At 46.8% G+C, this 17,887-nt stretch overlaps 1 protein-coding gene across 1 annotated transcript in view; it reads right to left on the bottom strand.

Moving 5' to 3' along the window:
- Positions 1-7,638, bottom strand: part of sirt7 (sirtuin 7) — a 30,263-nt gene extending 22,625 nt beyond the window's left edge. The window contains exon 1 of the mRNA XM_069930049.1: positions 7,474-7,638. Within this exon, the coding sequence (XP_069786150.1) occupies positions 7,474-7,563 (90 nt within the window). The 5' untranslated portion in view covers positions 7,564-7,638. The remainder of the gene's footprint in view (positions 1-7,473) is intronic.
- Between the last annotated feature and the right edge of the window lie 10,249 nt (positions 7,639-17,887).

Raw genomic sequence — 17,887 nt, 5'->3', positions numbered from 1 at the left:
TGAGGTGGGCTCTGCGGTCTTCTTCAAAGGAGGTTGCTGCCCGCCGAACTGTGAGGCCCCAAGATGCACAGTTGGAGGCGAGATCAGCCCACTGGCGGTGGTCAATGTGGCAGGCACCAAGAGATTTCTTTAAACAGTCCTTGTACCTCTTCTTTGGTGCACCTCTGTCTCAGTGGCCAGTGGAGAGCTCGCAATAGAACACGATCTTGGGAAGGCAATGGTCCTCTATTCTGGAGACGTGACCCACCCAGCGCAGTTGGGTCTTCAGCAGCATGGATTCGATGCTTGTGGACTCTGCCAGCTCGAGTACTTTGATGTTGGTGATGAAGTCATTCCAATGAATGTTGAGGATGGAGCGGAGACAGCGCTGATGGAAGCGTTCTAGGAGCCGTAGATGATGCCGGTAGAGGACCCATGATCTGGAGCTGAACAGGAGCGTGGGTATGACAATGGCTCTGTACACGCTGATCTTTGTGTGTTTCTTCTGGTGGTTGTTTTTCCAGACGCTTTTGTGTAGTCTTCCAAAGGCGCTATTTGCCTTGGCGAGTCTGTTGTCTATCTTTGTCGATCCTTGCATCCGATGAAATGGTGCAGCCAAGGTAGGTAAACTGGTTGACCGTTTTGAGTTCTGTGTGCCCGATGGAGATGTGGGGGGGGGGGGGGGGGCTGGTGGTCTTGGTGGGGAGCTGGCTGATGGAGGACCTCAGTTTTCTTCAGGCTGACTTCCAGGCCAAACATTTTGGCAGTTTCCGCAAAACAGGATGTGATGCGCTGGAGAGCTGGCTCTGAATGGGCAACTAAAGCGGCATCGTCTGCAAAGAGTAGTTCACGGACAAGTTGCTCTTGTGTCTTGGTGTGAGCTTGCAGACGCCTCAGATTGAAGAGACTGCCATCTGTGCGGTACCGGATAACACTTTCATATCTGTTTCTTCTACTACCCCTTGCACCTACCACTCTGAATAAAAAAAACTCTCCCAACTTTGAATACGTGTCCTTCACAAGGTGACATTTTCAACTAGATGGAAAAATTCTGACAACCTATCTGTCTGTGTCTCTCAACTTTTATCAGGTCTCCTGCAACACCCCATAAAAAAACAACCCAAGTATGTCCACCCTCTCCTTCTAGATCATCCAGTCCAATCCCTGGTAAATCTCTTCTGTATCCTTTCCAAACCCTGCACATCCTTCTTGTGATTGGGTGACCAGAATTGCACATAATATATCCAGGTATATGTTTAAATGTACTATATTTTAAATGTCATTGTACAGCTTCCCCTGTAGCTTGTTCTACAAACCTACCACCTTGTGTGCGAAAATGTAGACCCTCATGTCCCTTTGAAATCATTACCATCTCAACTTGGGCAGCATGGTTGGCATAGCAGTTAGTGCAACTCCTTTACAGTGCCAACAATCAGGGTTCGAATCCCGCACTGTCTCTAAGAAGTTTGTATATTCTCCCTTTGTCTGTGTGGGTTTTTTCTGGGGGCTTTGGTTTCATCCCACCGTTCAAAAACATACTGGAGCCTAGGTTAATGGGGTGTAATTTGGGCAGCATGGAGTTATAGGGTTGAATTGGCCTGTTACAGTGTTGTATGTCTAATTATATTTGAAAAAATTAATTAGCCTCTGTCCTCTAGTTTTAGGCTGCCCTATTTATGGGAAAAAGACTACGACCTTAATTGTGCCCATTACGATTTTATACATCTCAACAAGGTTACCCCTTAGCCTTACAATTTAGAGAAAAATTTTTCAGCCTAACCATGCTCTCCTTATAATTGAACCCCTCCAAATCCTGTTAACATTCCCATGAATATTTTCTGCACCCTTTCCAGCTTAATAACACCCTTCCTTGAGTAAGGTAATCGGACCGGCACTCAATACTCCACATGGCCTCACAAAAGCTCTTTGAAGGATATCATTAATTGTCCTTGTATAAAAGGTTATGCTTGTATTCCATACAGAAATATAAATTATATGTAATCAAATAAAGCATATCCTCCCCATATTTCTATACTTTTTAATAAAGTCATTTTTTAATCATCTGATTGCACAAGTACAACCCGACGAAACAGCATTCTCCCGTCCTCGGTGCAAAACATGCAGACACATAACCAAACAAACAATGCCTATGCAGGTCAAGTATTCTTATATACAACTAAATAAATAAATATTGTTTCACAAATATGAAAGTCTCAGGTGGTTAGTGTGATCAGTTGCTTTGGTCGTTCACCATTCTCACCACCTATGGGAAGAAACAGTTCTTAGTCTGGTGGTGCTGGCTCCATAGAACAGTAGAGTACTCATGCATCTCTTTTAGCTAAAAGATGCTGGGTGCAGGGTGGAAGGGTGCTCAATAATTGCATGCACCCTCTTCAGGCAGCAGATCAGGTCAAAGGGAGGGAGGGGAGAGGGTGGAAGGAGTCTCCAGTGATCCTCCCTGGCACTCTTGTGGTCCTGTGGATTGACTTCTGATCCAATGCTCTACAACAACCATACCACACTGTGAAGCAGCCAGCCAGGATACCCTCAATAAAGCTAATGTAGAAAGTTGACAGGGGTGTGGCCAGTCACTTGCTCGCTTCAATCTTCTCAGGGAGTACAGTCACTGTTGCGCCTTCCTGACAAGTGAGGAGATGTTGAGTTCATTAGTTAAGTGAACTATCATGGTGCTCTCCTCTACAGAGTTGTTGATGTACATGGAGCATGGCCATTCCTGGTCCTCCTGAAGTCCACAATGAGACTAAGGCTGTTACTCTCACACTAAGTCAGTAGATTTTCCACCTCTTTTCTGTAGCGTGACTCATTGTGTCTGATGGCAAACTTGATGACACTGTCGGAGCTGGGTCTGCCAATTCTGTCGTGGGACAGTAACCGGAACAGAAGCAGGCTGAGCACATAGGCGTTCCAGAGCTCAGTGTGACGGTGATAAATGTTCTGTTTCCGACCTGGACACACTTCGTTGGGGGGGGGGGGGGGGGGAACGACTCTCTTTTGTTTCACTCTCTCTGACTGCAAGAGGCACTTGGGCAATTCCTGCTGGTGGCAAATCTGCTTCTCTTCCAGCAGGCAAAAAGAAATTTCATGCAATATGAGATGGTTTTATTACTCAGATGATCAATTGAATTTTAAATCCAGTTACGGAGAGGCGTATCAAGTCCCAGTGAGGATACCTTCTCCAACAGTCTTTGGGGAATGACTGTATTAAACACCGAGCTGAAGTCAGTGAACAGCAGTCCAGCGTATTAGGTTCTCCAGGTGAGTCAGGACAGAGTGAAGGGTCAAGGCTATAGCATTATCAGTGGAACAGTTTCTTCAATAGGTGAATTGAAATGGGTCCAGCATCTCTGGGAGATGTGATTTGATGCATTCCATCACCAAACGCTCAAAGAAATTCATAAGGGTGGACGTCAGTGTCACAGGGTGGTAGACATTGAGACCTGCTATTGTTGTGCTCTTTGATGGTGGCTGTATTGAACCCTCTGGGAATGATGGACTGCTGTAGTGAGGTGTTAAAGAAGTCCATGAGGACCTCTGTCAATTGATCTGCACAGTCCTTCAATACCTGACTAGGTATGTTGTCTTGTCCCACTGCCTTGTTTGGTTCATTGTGGATAGGGTTCTCCTCATCTTGGACATGGCAATACAGGGGGCCTGCTCACCAGGGAATCACGGAGCTTTCTGCAGCGTCATCCTGTTCTTTTCGTCAAACCATGCATATGTCCGGAAGGGAAGCGTCATTGTCCTTGACTCGCAGGGTTGACTTGATCCTCGACACATGCACTTCGTGTCTCCGGTGTTGCACAGCTGCCCGTGGATCTTCTGTGAAAACCCTGCTTTGCCTTCCAGACTGCACAGGAGAGTTCAGCCCTGGCAGATCTTAGTGCCATCTTAAAAGCATCATCATGATTCTGAGAAGGGGCCGGACCTCTGCATCCAACCATGGTTCCCGGTTAGCCCTGGTTGTGAAGTATTTGATCTTGGTGACATCCTCAATGCACTTGCTGATGTAGCCAGTCACTGAGTTCATGTACTCCTCTATGTTTACATGTAGTTGGCTGCATGCCTGAAATAGCTGTAGCCCATGGTCTCAAAGCAGTCTTGTAGCACTGCTGTGACCCATCCCTTCTCCACTCTCCCTGCCCCTGATCTTCCTGTCCTAATTTGCCTTGGTAGCGGTCTGTACATCAGGGTGAGCAAGGACAGATAATGTGATCCGAGTAACCAAGGTACAGCCTTGGATGCACCAGTGACACTCTATCCAGGATGTTCTCACCTCTGGTGGCAAAGTTGATGTGCTTTTGAATCTGTGGCAAGACAGTTTTCAAGTTGGCATGATTGAAGTTGCCAGCAATAATCATGACACCATCAGGGTGGGATGTCTAGGTTCATAGATGGCACCATAAAGCTCCTTCACCCTCATTAGCCAAATGTTGAACGTAAACTGTGGCAATCAGCATGGCCAAGAATTCACTGGGCAGGTCGAAGGGTCTGCATTTCACCAGTAGGTACTCTATCTTTGTTGACCAGGCTTTCAAAACAGAAACATTAGTGCATCAGTTTTCATTGCTGTAAATGCACAGTCCCCCTCCTTGAGTCTTGTCAGAAACAGCAACATCTATCTGCCCTGAAGGAGGTATGGCCATCCAGCTGGATAGCCGAGTCTGGAATGGTGTCTTGGAGCCACTTTTCTGTAATCATCAGAGCATAGCAGTTCCCGCTGATTCAGATGCAGCCTCAGGTGTCTTGCCTCTTGCAGATATAAATTAGTCAAGAATAAATATGTCATGAAATGCAGGGGTCTCTCCAACTTAAATGGACTCCTGCAAATGGAGTTCTTTACGGCAATTGCCAACTTCAGGTGTACCATGAATAAACTTCCTTTCATCACAAGCTCAAATTGTGAGAATGTGTCAGGCAGCAGTGGCACAGCTCACAGTATCAGAGACCCAGGTTTAATCCTGACTTTTTAGTGTTGCCTGTTTGCAGTTCTCCTGTGAGTCTGTCATTCCTCCGGTACCTCAAAGGCTGGTGGTTTAATTGGCTACTGCAGGTTGCCCCAAGTGCATAGGTAAGTGGCAGAATCTGAGCATGTTAACGGTGCGGGGGGGGGGGGGGGGGGGGGGGTGTGGGACGACAATATCGAATCAGTGTAAAGGGGTGGCTGATAGTCAATAAAGACTTGGTATGCTGAAGGGCCTGATTCCATGCTATAACATTCTGTGACTGCATTCACTGATAAGAAATCAAAGATTTTGCTTCCTGAATAGTTCTGGGTGTATTTTATGATGACTGATCACAAAAAAAACACTAAAATTTCCTATCAAGAATCATTTTTTAGATCTAATCAATTTTTTGTGATTTCCTGCCATATTTTAAGCCTACGTCAACTATACAAAACAATGAAGTGCAAAATGTCATTGAAAAATTCATTTTCTGTATTTGCACTTGAACTTCACTGCTGATCTTGGTGCAGTCAGAGATGAACATGGTGAAATATTTCACCAGGACACTTCCACCATGGAAATGCAGGATCAGGACATCTGGAATCCATCAATGTTGGCCGACTATCATTGGATACTGACACAAAAGGCATCAGATGCCGAGTAGAAATGAAATTTAGCGGCAAATATTTTTAGGACAGTTGACCTAACTCAATGTGTGAGCAAAAACTTGGGGCAACAACCTGGTGCAATTCCACCAAAACACGGGGCAACACCTCACAAGAGTTGGCCAGAACTTGAAGTGACAACTTAACTAAATGCTGCTCTCCTACATACACGCAAAGGCAAAATTAAAACTCACTCATGTACAACCTTTCCAGCCCCCCCGGCACCCTCTCACGCCCGCCCCCCCCGGGACCCTCTCACGCCCGCCGCCCCACGGCACCCTCTCACGCCCGCCGCCCCCCGGCACCCTCTCACGCCCGCCGCCCCCCGGCACCCTCTCACGCCCGCCGCCCCCCGGCACCCTCTCACGCCCGCCCCCCCGGCACCCTCTCACGCCCGCCCCCCCGGCACCCTCTCACGCCCGCCCCCCCGGCACCCTCTCACGCACGCCCCCCCGGCACCCTCTCACGCCCGCCCCCCCGGCACCCTCTCACGCCCGCCCCCCCGGCACCCTCTCACGCCCGCCCCGCCCGGCACCCTCTCACGCCCGCCCCCCCCGGCACCCTCTCACGCCCGCCCCCCCGGCACCCTCTCACGCCCGCCCCCCCGGCACCCTCTCACGCCCGCCCCCCCGGCACCCTCTCACGCCCGCCCCCCCGGCACCCTCTCACGCCCGCCCCCCCGGCACCCTCTCACGCCCGCCCCCCCGGCACCCTCTCACGCCCGCCCCCCCGGCACCCTCTCACGCCCGCCCCCCCGGCACCCTCTCACGCCCGCCGCCCCGGCACCCTCTCACGCCCGCCCCCCCGGCACCCTCTCACGCCCGCCCCCCCGGCACCCTCTCACGCCCGCCCCCCCGGCACCCTCTCACGCCCGCCCCGCCCGGCACCCCCTCACGCCCGCCCCCCCCCGGTGGGGGGTGGTGGTGGTGGGGGTGGGGGGTGGGGGTGGGGGGTGGGGGTGGGGGCTGGTGGTGGGGGTGGGGGGCTGGTGGTGGGGGTGGGGGGCTGGTGGTGGGGGTGGGGGGCTGGTGGTGGGGGTGGGGGGCTGGTGGTGGGGGTGGGGGGCTGGTGGTGGGGGTGGGGGGCTGGTGGTGGGGGTGGGGGGCTGGTGGTGGGGGTGGGGGGCTGGTGGTGGGGGTGGGGGGCTGGTGGTGGGGGTGGGGGGCTGGTGGTGGGGGTGGGGGGCTGGTGGTGGGGGTGGGGGGCTGGTGGTGGGGGTGGGGGGCTGGTGGTGGGGGTGGGGGGCTGGTGGTGGGGGTGGGGGGCTGGTGGTGGGGGTGGGGGGCTGGTGGTGGGGGTGGGGGGCTGGTGGTGGGGGTGGGGGGCTGGTGGTGGGGGTGGGGGGCTGGTGGTGGGGGTGGGGGGCTGGTGGTGGGGGTGGGGGGCTGGTGGTGGGGGTGGGGGGCTGGTGGTGGGGGTGGGGGGCTGGTGGTGGGGGTGGGGGGCTGGTGGTGGGGGTGGGGGGCTGGTGGTGGGGGTGGGGGGCTGGTGGTGGGGGTGGGGGGCTGGTGGTGGGGGTGGGGGGCTGGTGGTGGGGGTGGGGGGCTGGTGGGGGGGTGGGGGGCTGGTGGGGGGGGTGGGGGGCTGGTGGGGGGGGTGGGGGGCTGGTGGGGGGGGTGGGGGGCTGGTGGGGGGGGTGGGGGGCTGGTGGGGGGGGGTGGGGGGCTGGTGGGGGGGGGTGGGGGGCTGGTGGGGGGGGTGGGGGGCTGGTGGGGGGGGTGGGGGGCTGGTGGTGGGGGTGGGGGGCTGGTGGTGGGGGTGGGGGGAGGGTTGCTCTGTCACCCAACGGGGCCGGGCGAACCCAGCCGACCCTCCCTCTCCCACTAATAAGCCACACAGCGGACAGCGGCCAAAGGCAACCTGACCAGTTTGATCCGCGCTCTCTGCTCCTCCGCCGCCCGCTTCTGTCGTCGATCGGCTGCTTTGCGGACCTCCCTCTGAGACACACCGGCCATGGCCGGCGAAGGGGCGGCCGCACCGTCGCGGCCCTTTAAACACGGCGAGGAGGCGCCCTGAGTGGCTGGTCGACGCCGGGGTGCGTTCCCGCTGCACAGCGCCCCCTCGCGGCCGGAGTCGCCACTGCCTGGAGATGCGATGGTCAGGCCCACTGAGCTCCATGGGATCTCCAGCCCTGATCTATCAGGTCAACAATCACTGAGCAACTATTTCCCAGTTGAACAGAGTGGGTCCCGTTTCCACAGGCGGTTTTAATCATAAGGAGGAAAATGGTGTCACTTGGCTTCAGCCCGCCTCGCCCATGCCAACCACTGTGGCATTCTGGCTAGGGTGGCCATTCCAAGGGAGGACATGGTCTTAGGTAACCCCTATACATTCTTTTCTTTGGCTTGGCTTCGTGGACGAAGATCTGTGGAGGGGTAATATCCACGTCTGCCGCAGGCTCGTTGGTGGCTGACAAGTCCGATGCGGGACAGGCGGCGGTGCCGAGGGAAAATTGGCGGGTTGGGGTTGGGTGTTGGGTCTTTCCTCCTTTGTCTTTGTCTATATACAGATATATTTATATATAGATATATTTATATACCTATAGAGTGTTTGCATTTGTTTTTTTTTGCAATATCGTTTGCGGAAAACAAGCCACAAGCATAGTCCTTAAAATTTACAATTTAGATCGTTTTAAAACACATTGTAACTAGACAGTCATCAGTACATTAAAATGGGCAATTTGGCCACTTGAAGCTGTCTTTCTGTCAATGGTAGCATATTTGTCAGAAGCGTGAGCACCAAAATCAATCAGCGAGTGCCGAACTATTGGGACTCCTGCCCCTTCCGACGACTTGCTGAAACTGGGTACTCTTTTGCTCCTCAGATCAACGGAATAATCCGCAGCATTATTCCATGATCAAATGAGAAATTGTGACAAATGCTTATCTCTCCGCAGCGGATCGTTGGGTGGCTATCACCTTTCAAGATCGTGCTGGGCCCATTTTTTCATTGGATTTCCAATGTTACAACAATAGTTTTTTTTTTAAAGGTACTTGGTGAACTGAAAATGAATGCAAATATCCTGAGGTGGTGAACTAACTTTTATTTTTTTCTCATTTCAAACTGGGTTGACACTATAAAATTGGAAATAGAAAGCCTCCAATTGGCTCATCTTCTGGACTTCCTTTAGCTAAGCATGACAACAGATATCAATCGATCAAACATATTCACAGTCAAAAATAGATTGTGGAGCACCCTCTCACGCCCGCCCCCCCCCCCCCCCAGCACCCTCTCACGCCCGCCCCCCCAGCACCCTCTCACGCCCGCCCCCCCAGCACCCTCTCACGCCCGCCCCCCCAGCACCCTCTCACGCCCGCCCCCCCAGCACCCTCTCACGCCCGCCCCCCCAGCACCCTCTCACGCCCGCCCCCCCAGCACCCTCTCACGCCTGCCCCCCCAGCACCCTCTCACGCCCGTCCCCCCAGCACCCTCTCATGTAGCCTGAGCTAATAAAATAGTGTATTACTTACTAATGCTTCAGACCATTGGAAGCAAAATTAAAATTTATTATCAGTTATTAAAAGTGTTTCACAACTTCTTTATTTTTTGGAGCAACGGAACAAAAGATGACAATCATAATGTTCTATTTTAAATGTAATTTATTACATCCTGTGGTTTAACGTTTCTTAAGGTTAATCATCACAAAAAGTGTTCTTTCGGGTAGTTGGAGCCAAAAACAAAATTTGCAGCAGAAAATGGTAGAAAGGTATTCTTATAACCTTCTTGAGATAATATAATGTCTTTTCCAAATTTACTTAAACCATTCAAAATGAAACAGTGACTAATCACCTCAGGTCCATAATGGGAGAACATAGAGATCAGTTTCAGAGAGTGAAGTGGGGGCGGGTCTACAGCATCTCACACAAGTCACCCAGAATCACGCCTTGAAGGGCCACCTGCCTCGTCCGTTATGGAGCCTGTGGCAGTCACAACTTCAAGATGCAGAATGGAACAAAGTTATCCCTACATCCAAGGAATTGTCAAAAGATGAAAAATTGACCACATCCCTTATTCTCTTCATTTACACACTGGAATCCAAGCCACCAGATTTTTTTATCCTTTGGCTAGTTTGCTGGGATTTGAACTTTGGGTACAATTTTCCAGTTTATGGCATGCCTTGTGCCTCGAATACTCCAATTTTCTTTCAGCAAATATGGAATTCTGCCTAATAGGCCATGAAGATGGGATGAAACTCTCAGCACTGCCAAGTGAGCTTAATTAAAAATGTTCTGAGATTTCAAAATACTATTGGTCCATTTGACAATATTACTAAATACCCAAAGACTTCATAAGAATATAAGAAATTGTAGCAGGAGTGGACCATCTGGCCCGTCGAGCCTGCTCCACCATTCAATGAGATCATGGCTGATCTGATAAGTGGAGCATCTCCACCTACCAGCCTTTTCCCCATCTCCTTTAATTCCCTTACTATGTAAAAATCTATTCAACCTCATCTTAAGTATATTTACTGAGGCATGCTCCGCTGTTTCAATGGACAGCGAATTCCTTGGATTTACCACCATCTAGGAATAGCAGTCTTAATCTCCTCACCTCAGGCCTAAATCTTCTACCCTAAATCTTGAGGCTGTCCCCATGTTCTGGTCTCCTCTACTGATGGAACAACTTACCTACTTTCATCTTATCCATGCCTTTCATAATTTTATGTTTCTATAAGATCCCCCCTTCTAAATTCCAGTGAGTACAGTCCCAGATGACTCAATCTCTCTTCATAGGCTAACCCCTTCCATCTCTGGAATCAACCTGGTGAACCTCCTCTGCACCACTCCAAAGCCAATAGGTACATCCTTCCTCAAGTAAGGAGACCAGACTGCATGCAATTCTCCAGATGTGGTCTCACCTGTACCTTGTACAATTGCAGCATATCTTCCCTGTTCTTAAATTCCATTTCTCCAGAAATGAAGGCCAACATTCCATTTTCCTTCTTGATAGCCTGCTGCACCTGCAAACCTACCTTTTGTGATTCATACACAAGACCTCTTCATGGCAGCATGCTTCAATCACTTGCCATTTAAATAGTATTCTGATCTTCCATTTTTCCTTCCAAAGTCGATAACCTCAAATTTGCCAGCATTGTACTCCGTCTGACATACCCTTGCATATATTCATAATACAGTTTCTCTTCATTAAAGATCGGTTATATTGTAGCATGTAATAATGGAATTGGAAGTAAACATTCTATGTTCATATCTGATCTTGGGAACCCTATCTAAAATAGTTGTTGATCAATATTTGGAGAATGAAACAAGGACCTATTTACAGAAGGTTTGAGAAAGCTGGTGCAGAAATCTATATTTTTAAAGCAGTACCCTGAAAAGAATCTGTCCCATGTATGGATACATCATGATATCAATAATTCTCTGCAGAAATTTAATCTTGCTGACAGCATCATACCAGGAATAATTACACAATGTTGACCATAGACCTTGAACAATATGTTGGGCCAGATTCTGCAGTTGTCACACAAGTAAAAGGCATTTAAAGTGAGGAATTTTAGCACGTTACACATCGCAAAGTCTTGAATGTGTTAATTCAGGTTTGAATCAAAGGATTGTTTCCTCAATCAGATGCAGAATAAATTAAGCTTACAGGCAATGCTGTCTGAGAAATATTGGTGACAATTAGTTTATCTTTTTATGAAGAAATGGATGGAAGATAGCAGATCTTATTTTCTGGCTTACAATGAACATTTGAAGGATAAGCCTTCATATTAGTATAATATGCCTTTATCAATCATTGCATGGAATATAGGAGTTGGGAGGTAATGTTGAGACTGTATAAGACGTTGGTGCGGCCTAATTTGGAGTTCTGTGTGCAGTTCTGGTCGCCTAATTATAGGAAGGATATAAACAGAGTGGAGAGAGTCCAGAGAAGGTTTACCAGAATGTTACCTGGGTTTAAGCATCTAGAGTATAGGGAGAGATTGGACAGATTAGGTCTTTATTCTTTGGAGCGTAGAAGGTTGAGAGGGGATTTGATAGAAGTATTTAAGATTATGAAAGGGATAGACAGAGTGGATGTGGATAGACTATTTCCGTTAAGAGGAGGAAAGATTAAAACAAGAGGACATGAGTTAAGAATTAAGGGGCAGAGGTTTAGAGGTAACATGAGGGGGAACTTCTTTACTCAGAGAGTGGTAGACGTGTGGAATGAGCTTCCGGGAGAAATAGTGGCTGCGGAGTCAATTGTATTATTTAAGAAAAGGTTGGACAGATATATGGATGAGAAGAAGATGGAGGGTTATGGGCATTGTGCAGGGAAGTGGGACTAGAGAGGGGTGTTTGGTTCGGTGCGGACTAGAAGGGCCTAATGGCCTGTTTCCGTGCTGTAAATTGTTATGTTATATGTTATGTTATATTGCATTGTGTATCCACTGTATGATTGGATCTTGAATTTCCTCATCTCCAGACCACAATCAGTGAGGCTTGGTAGGAAAATCTCCTCCATAATCTCCATCAGTATAGGAGCACCACACAGCTGTGTTCTTAGCTCCCTCTTCTACTCTCTATACACCTACGACTGTGTGGCTCAATGTGACAGCAACACCATCTACAAATTCTCTGACGATACACGGTAGTGGGTTGTATAAAAAGGGGCGATGAGACAACATACAGGGGGGAGATTGAAAACTTGGCTGAATGGTGCACCAACAACAACCCTGCATTCAATGTACCAAAGTTAAATAGTTGATTGTTGTTGACTTCAGGAAGGGAAAACCAGAGGTGAACAATCCAATGATCATTGGGGTATCAGAGGTGGAGAGGGCAAGAAAATTTAAGGTTTTGGGAGTCATGATCTTGGAAGATCTTTCCTTGACCCAACACACTAATGGCATCATGAAGAAATCACGACAGAGCCTCTACTTCCTCATGGGTATGCAGAGGTTTGGTGTGACATTGGAAACCCTGGCAAATTTTGACAGATGTGTGGTGGAAAGTGTGCTGACCAGCTGCATCACGATCTAGTATGGGGACACCAATACCCCTGAGCGTAAAGGCCTGCAAAAGGTAATGGACACAGCCCAGAACATCAAAGGCAAAACTCTCCCCACCAGTGAGAACATCTACATGGAAAGCTGCCTTCTGAGAGCAGTAGCCGTCATCAAGGATCCACATCAGCCAGCACATGCTCTGCTCTTGCTGCTCCATCAGGAAAGAGGTATAGATGCCACAAGACTCGCACCACCAGGTTCAGAAACAGATGCTCCCCTCCACCATCAGACTTCTTAAACTTAATCAGGCAACCATTTAAGGACTCTTTTGCACTTATTGATTTTTAGTTAGTTTACATGTGTACGTTGAGTACAGTTTTATTTTCCACTCCCAATAGTGGTAATTCCACCTCTCCCGTAGGAAAAAGAATCTCAGGGTTGTATGTCCTCTGACAATAAATCTGAAATCACATCTGATGATGTATTTGTATTAATGTCCTCTGAATCCATTTATCTACTTTGGTGGCATTTGGAAGTACATTTTTTTCTATTAAATGCAAGGTAATTAAGGTGAGGGATGGTGTGGAACCATATGTTAACTTTAGTGGTCCATTATCAGCTAAAGAATGTGGGTCATAAGGATCATTTACATTTCAATAGAATTCCATCCATTATATACTGGTATATTTTTCCATCTTCCGCCAACTGCCAAACTTACAGCCTTTGTCAGTCTGATTTCTGGTTCCGCTGCTGAGGTCGCTTTCAAATACTGCCTTTTTTTAAGCTGCATTTACTCCCTGTTCACAATCAATGGGCAGAACACCAAGTTTACTCCCGGTTTCTTTCATATTTTCATCAGCGTTATCAGGTTTGGAATGTGTGGGGGTAAACTAACAAGAAAATAATGATCCATGGATGTGATGTTAAAAATTATAGAAGAGCCGGACTGAATTGTTTTTAATAAGTTGCAAGTGTGTCAACATTTGTCTGATTTGCCCGCTGAGCATTTTCTTAGCAGATTATATTTTGTGTTCTTGATTTAATTTGTTATGGTCTGTGAAACAGCGGAGCTTTTTGTAGTATGAATGTAATCCTGTGAAAATCATATTGTTGTTATCACACTGGTGCAGGAACCACATGTGTTTATAAAAAGGAAAAAAAAAACATTCTAAATACAGATATGATGACTAGTTTACTCTCCACAGACCTTTTACAGTGATAGTTTGTGAATTGCAGCTAACGGATCAGTGGGTGTTTGCAGCTGGGTGGCACATTTGACTGTGATAATTTCTTCAAGATGAAAGATCCAGCATAATGATTAGGTGCACTCTCTCAGGTGTTACCGTCTGGTTCTCAGTTTTAAAAAAAACAATGCAATGCCAAGGGTTGATCAGAATGCAATTTCTTCTTGCAAGAAATTGGTCTATGTTTCAATATGACTGAACAACCTCGCACTCAATGACACCACACAGCTGTGTTCTTAGCCCCCTCTTCTACTCTCTATACACCTACGACTGTGTGACTCAATGTGACAGCAACACCATCTACAAATTCTCTGACGATACACGGTAGTGGGTTGTATAAAAAGGGGCGATGAGACAACATACGGGGGGAGATTGAAAACTTGGCTGAATGGTGCACCAACACAACTTCGTACTCAATGTACCAAAATCAAATAACTGATTATTGACTTCAGGAAGGGAAAACCAGAGGTGCACAAGCCAGTGATCATTGGGAGATCAGAGGTGGAGAGGGTGAGCAAATTTAAGTTATTGGAAGCCACTATCTCGGAGGTTCTTTCCTGGACCTAGCACACTAATGGCATCGAGAAGAAAGTAAGTCAGCACCTCTAATTCCTCAGGAGTTTGCAGATGTTTGGTATTTCATCGGAAATCTGGGAAATTTCTGCAGATATGTGGTGGAAAGTGTGCAGTCCGGTTGCATCACAGTCTGGAATGGGGACACTAATACCCCTTAACTTAAAGCCTTTCAAAAGGTAGTGGCTACCAGGACTTCACAGGTAAAACGCTCTCCATTAAGAACATCTACAGAGCAGCAGCAATCATCAAGGATCCATACCACCCAGCACATGCTCTGTTCTTGCTGCTACCATCAGGAAAGAGATATAGATACCACAAGACTTGTACCACCAGTTTCAGGAACTGCTGCTACCCCTCCACCATTAGACTCCACAATAATAAACTCAATCTGGTATTCATTTAAGGACTCTTGGATTTTATTAATTTTTTTCTCTCTATATTGTACAGTCAGTTTGTTTACAGTTATTTATTTGTTTACATGTGTAAGTTGAGTTAAGTTTCCTTTGCACTACCAATTAGTGGTAATTTTGCCTCGCCTACAGGAAAAAGAATCAGGGTTGTATGTGATGTCATGTATGTACTTTGGCAATAAATCTGAATTTATAAACCTTATCTAATGGTAATATTATCAGCTGTCACACTCTCACAATTAAGAATTTGTCCTGCATTGTTGGCACTTGATGGTAAGAATTTTTTAAATTGTCCTCAGCTTGCATACTTCCTTAACATGAATAGATGAAGATCCCATTTATCTCCGATGAAATGAGAGGGAAGTAAAGAAATGCATAAACAGAACACACATGACATGGGATGTTTGAGTTGGATTTTGGCCATCTTTGAGTCAATTTCAGAATTGTTACACACTGTGAGAACAAGCCAGAGACTGATTGCATGTGGTCACAATGGCATTAAACATGATAGCTCGTGTTTACCAATCTTATAGAGTTTTTCGAGTGGGAAAGGCGGTGTTAAATTGGATTTGCAGATGACACAAAGATTGGAAGTGTTGTGGTCAGCGAGGAAGGCTTTCAAAGCTTGCAGAGGGATCCAGACCAGCTGGAAAAATGGGTTGAAAACAGCAGGTGGAATTTAATGGAGACAAGTGTGAGGTGTTGTATTTTGGAAGGACAATCCAGGTTAGGCCAAACAGGATAAATGGTAGGGCACTGAGAAGTGCGGTAGAGCAGATACATGCTGGTAATTCCCTGAAAGTGGCATCACAGGTGACTAGGGTTGAAAAGAGAGCTTTTGGCATATTGGCCTTTATAAATCAAGTATTGAATATAGGAGTAGGAATATTATGATAAAGTCCAATAAGACATTGGTGAAGCCAAATTTGGAGTATTGTGTGCAGTTTTGGTCACCTAACTAAGAAAAGATATCAATAAGATTGAAAGAGTGCAGAGAAGATTTACTAGGATGTTGCCAGGACTTCAAGAACTAAGTTAAACAGGTTAGGAATTCCTTGCAGTATAGAAGAATGAGGGGAGATTTGGTAGAGGTACACAAAATGATGAGGGTATCGATAGAGTAAATGCAAATAGGTTATTTCCACTGAGGCTATGTGAAATGCAAACCAGAGGACATGGGTTAAGGGTGAAAGGGGAAAAGTTTAGAGGGAATATTAGGAGGAACTTCTTCACACAGTGAGCAGTGGGAGTGTTGAATGAGCTACCAGTTGAAGTAGTGAATGCGCTCAATTTTCACAATTAAGAAAAATTTGGATAGGTACATGGATAGGAGGGGTCTGGAGGGCTATGGTTGGGTGTAGGTCAGTTGAACTTGGCAGAATAATAGTTTTGCACAAACTAGAAGGTTCTAAGCCCTTCCCTGTGGACTTCTGAATATTCTTTTATGTTAATTGCAGGTGAATATTGCTTTTTTTTTGTCAGTGCAGAGTATTCTGAAAATAAGGATTTGAGTTGTCTGAGGCTGTATTTGGTTGAATTTAGAAGAATGAGTGGGGATCTTATAGAAACATACAGGTACAAAATTATGAAAGGTAAAGGTAAGATAAAGGTAGGTAAGTTGTTCCCATAGGCAGGGAAGACTAGAACGAGAGGACAGAGCCTCAAGATCCAGGGCAGGAAATTTAGGATGGAGATGAGGAGGAACCGCTTTTCCCAGAGGGTGGTGAATCTGTGGAATTTGCAGCCCAATGAAGCAGTGAAGGATACCTCAGTAACTCCTTTTAAGACACGGTTGGAAAGATTTTTACAAGTTGGGTAGTTAAGGGATATGGTGTAAAGGCTGATCAGTGAAGATGAGCCTATCATCAGATCAGCCGTGGTCTCATTGAATGGCAGAGCAGGCTCAATGGGCCGGACAACCTACCTTTGGTCCTATTTCTTATGTTCTCAAGTTCTTAAATAACTCATGGAGCCTAAAGTTAACATCCAAATGGTTTTAGAAAAAAAAATGGTGCATATGTAGATTGTGCAACACAAATGACAATAAACTAGTTATTATCATTAAAACTCTTCAAATCAATAGTGTAATAAATCTTGTAACTTATAAATCTGAATATTTGATAAAGAAAATTAAATAAAGTATGGTATTTATTTCTATTAATAATCCAAAATATCTTTTGATTCATGCACAGTGAGAATTTTTTTTATTCACTGAGAGTTCCCTTGGGTAACCCACCAGAGCTATGCAAAATGAAGGCTTGACTTCTATTTGTACCTCGTTAGCCAATCACAGTCAGAATAGAAGGATGATAAATTTGGCTTCTATTTCTCTCAAGGAGGAATCTTTGGAGTTGGACTCCTTTCCATAACACAGCAAATCCTGCGTAGGGGCATTTATCTTCACCCGAAAGCAATTCACCTGCATACCCCATGCAGAGAATAACTTTGCTTTATTAATTGGGTGAATTAATAAAATAAAACTGGGACTTTCTACAAATATAAAAACAGAAAATGTTGGAAATACTTAGCAGGTCAGGGCACATCAGTGGAAAGAAAAGTGGTTAATGTTTCAGGTTGAAGGTAGTGGGTTGCATAAAAAGGAGTGATGGAGATGGAAAATCTGGCCGAATGGTGCACCAACAACAATCTCACACTTAATGTCACCAAAACCAAGGACCTGATTGTTGACATCAGGAGGGGAAAAACAGAGATTTACGATCCATTAATCATTGGGAGATCAGAGGTGGTGAGGGTGAGCAGTTTTATGTTCTTGGGAGTCATAATGTCAGAGGTTCTTTCCTGGACCCAGCACACTAGTGGCATCATGAAGAAAGCACGTCTGTGCCTCCACTTCCTCAGAAGTTAGCAGAGGTTTGGAATTACATCAGAAACCCTGTTGTATTTCTATACACGTGGTGAAACGTATGCTGACTGGCAGCATCATGGTCTGGAATAGAGACACCAATACCCCTAAGCATAAAGCCCTGCAAAAGGTAGTGGACACAGCCCGAGACACAGGCAAAACTCTCCTCACCATTAAGAACATCACCCAGAACATGATCTATTCTCACTGCAACAATCAGGAAAGAGGTATAGGTGC

This window comes from Narcine bancroftii, chromosome 3 (assembly GCF_036971445.1).
Source record: "Narcine bancroftii isolate sNarBan1 chromosome 3, sNarBan1.hap1, whole genome shotgun sequence".
Lineage (NCBI taxonomy): Eukaryota > Metazoa > Chordata > Chondrichthyes > Torpediniformes > Narcinidae > Narcine > Narcine bancroftii.
Note: the sequence above shows the minus strand (reverse complement) of the source record. Positions and strands in the feature narration are given on the sequence as shown.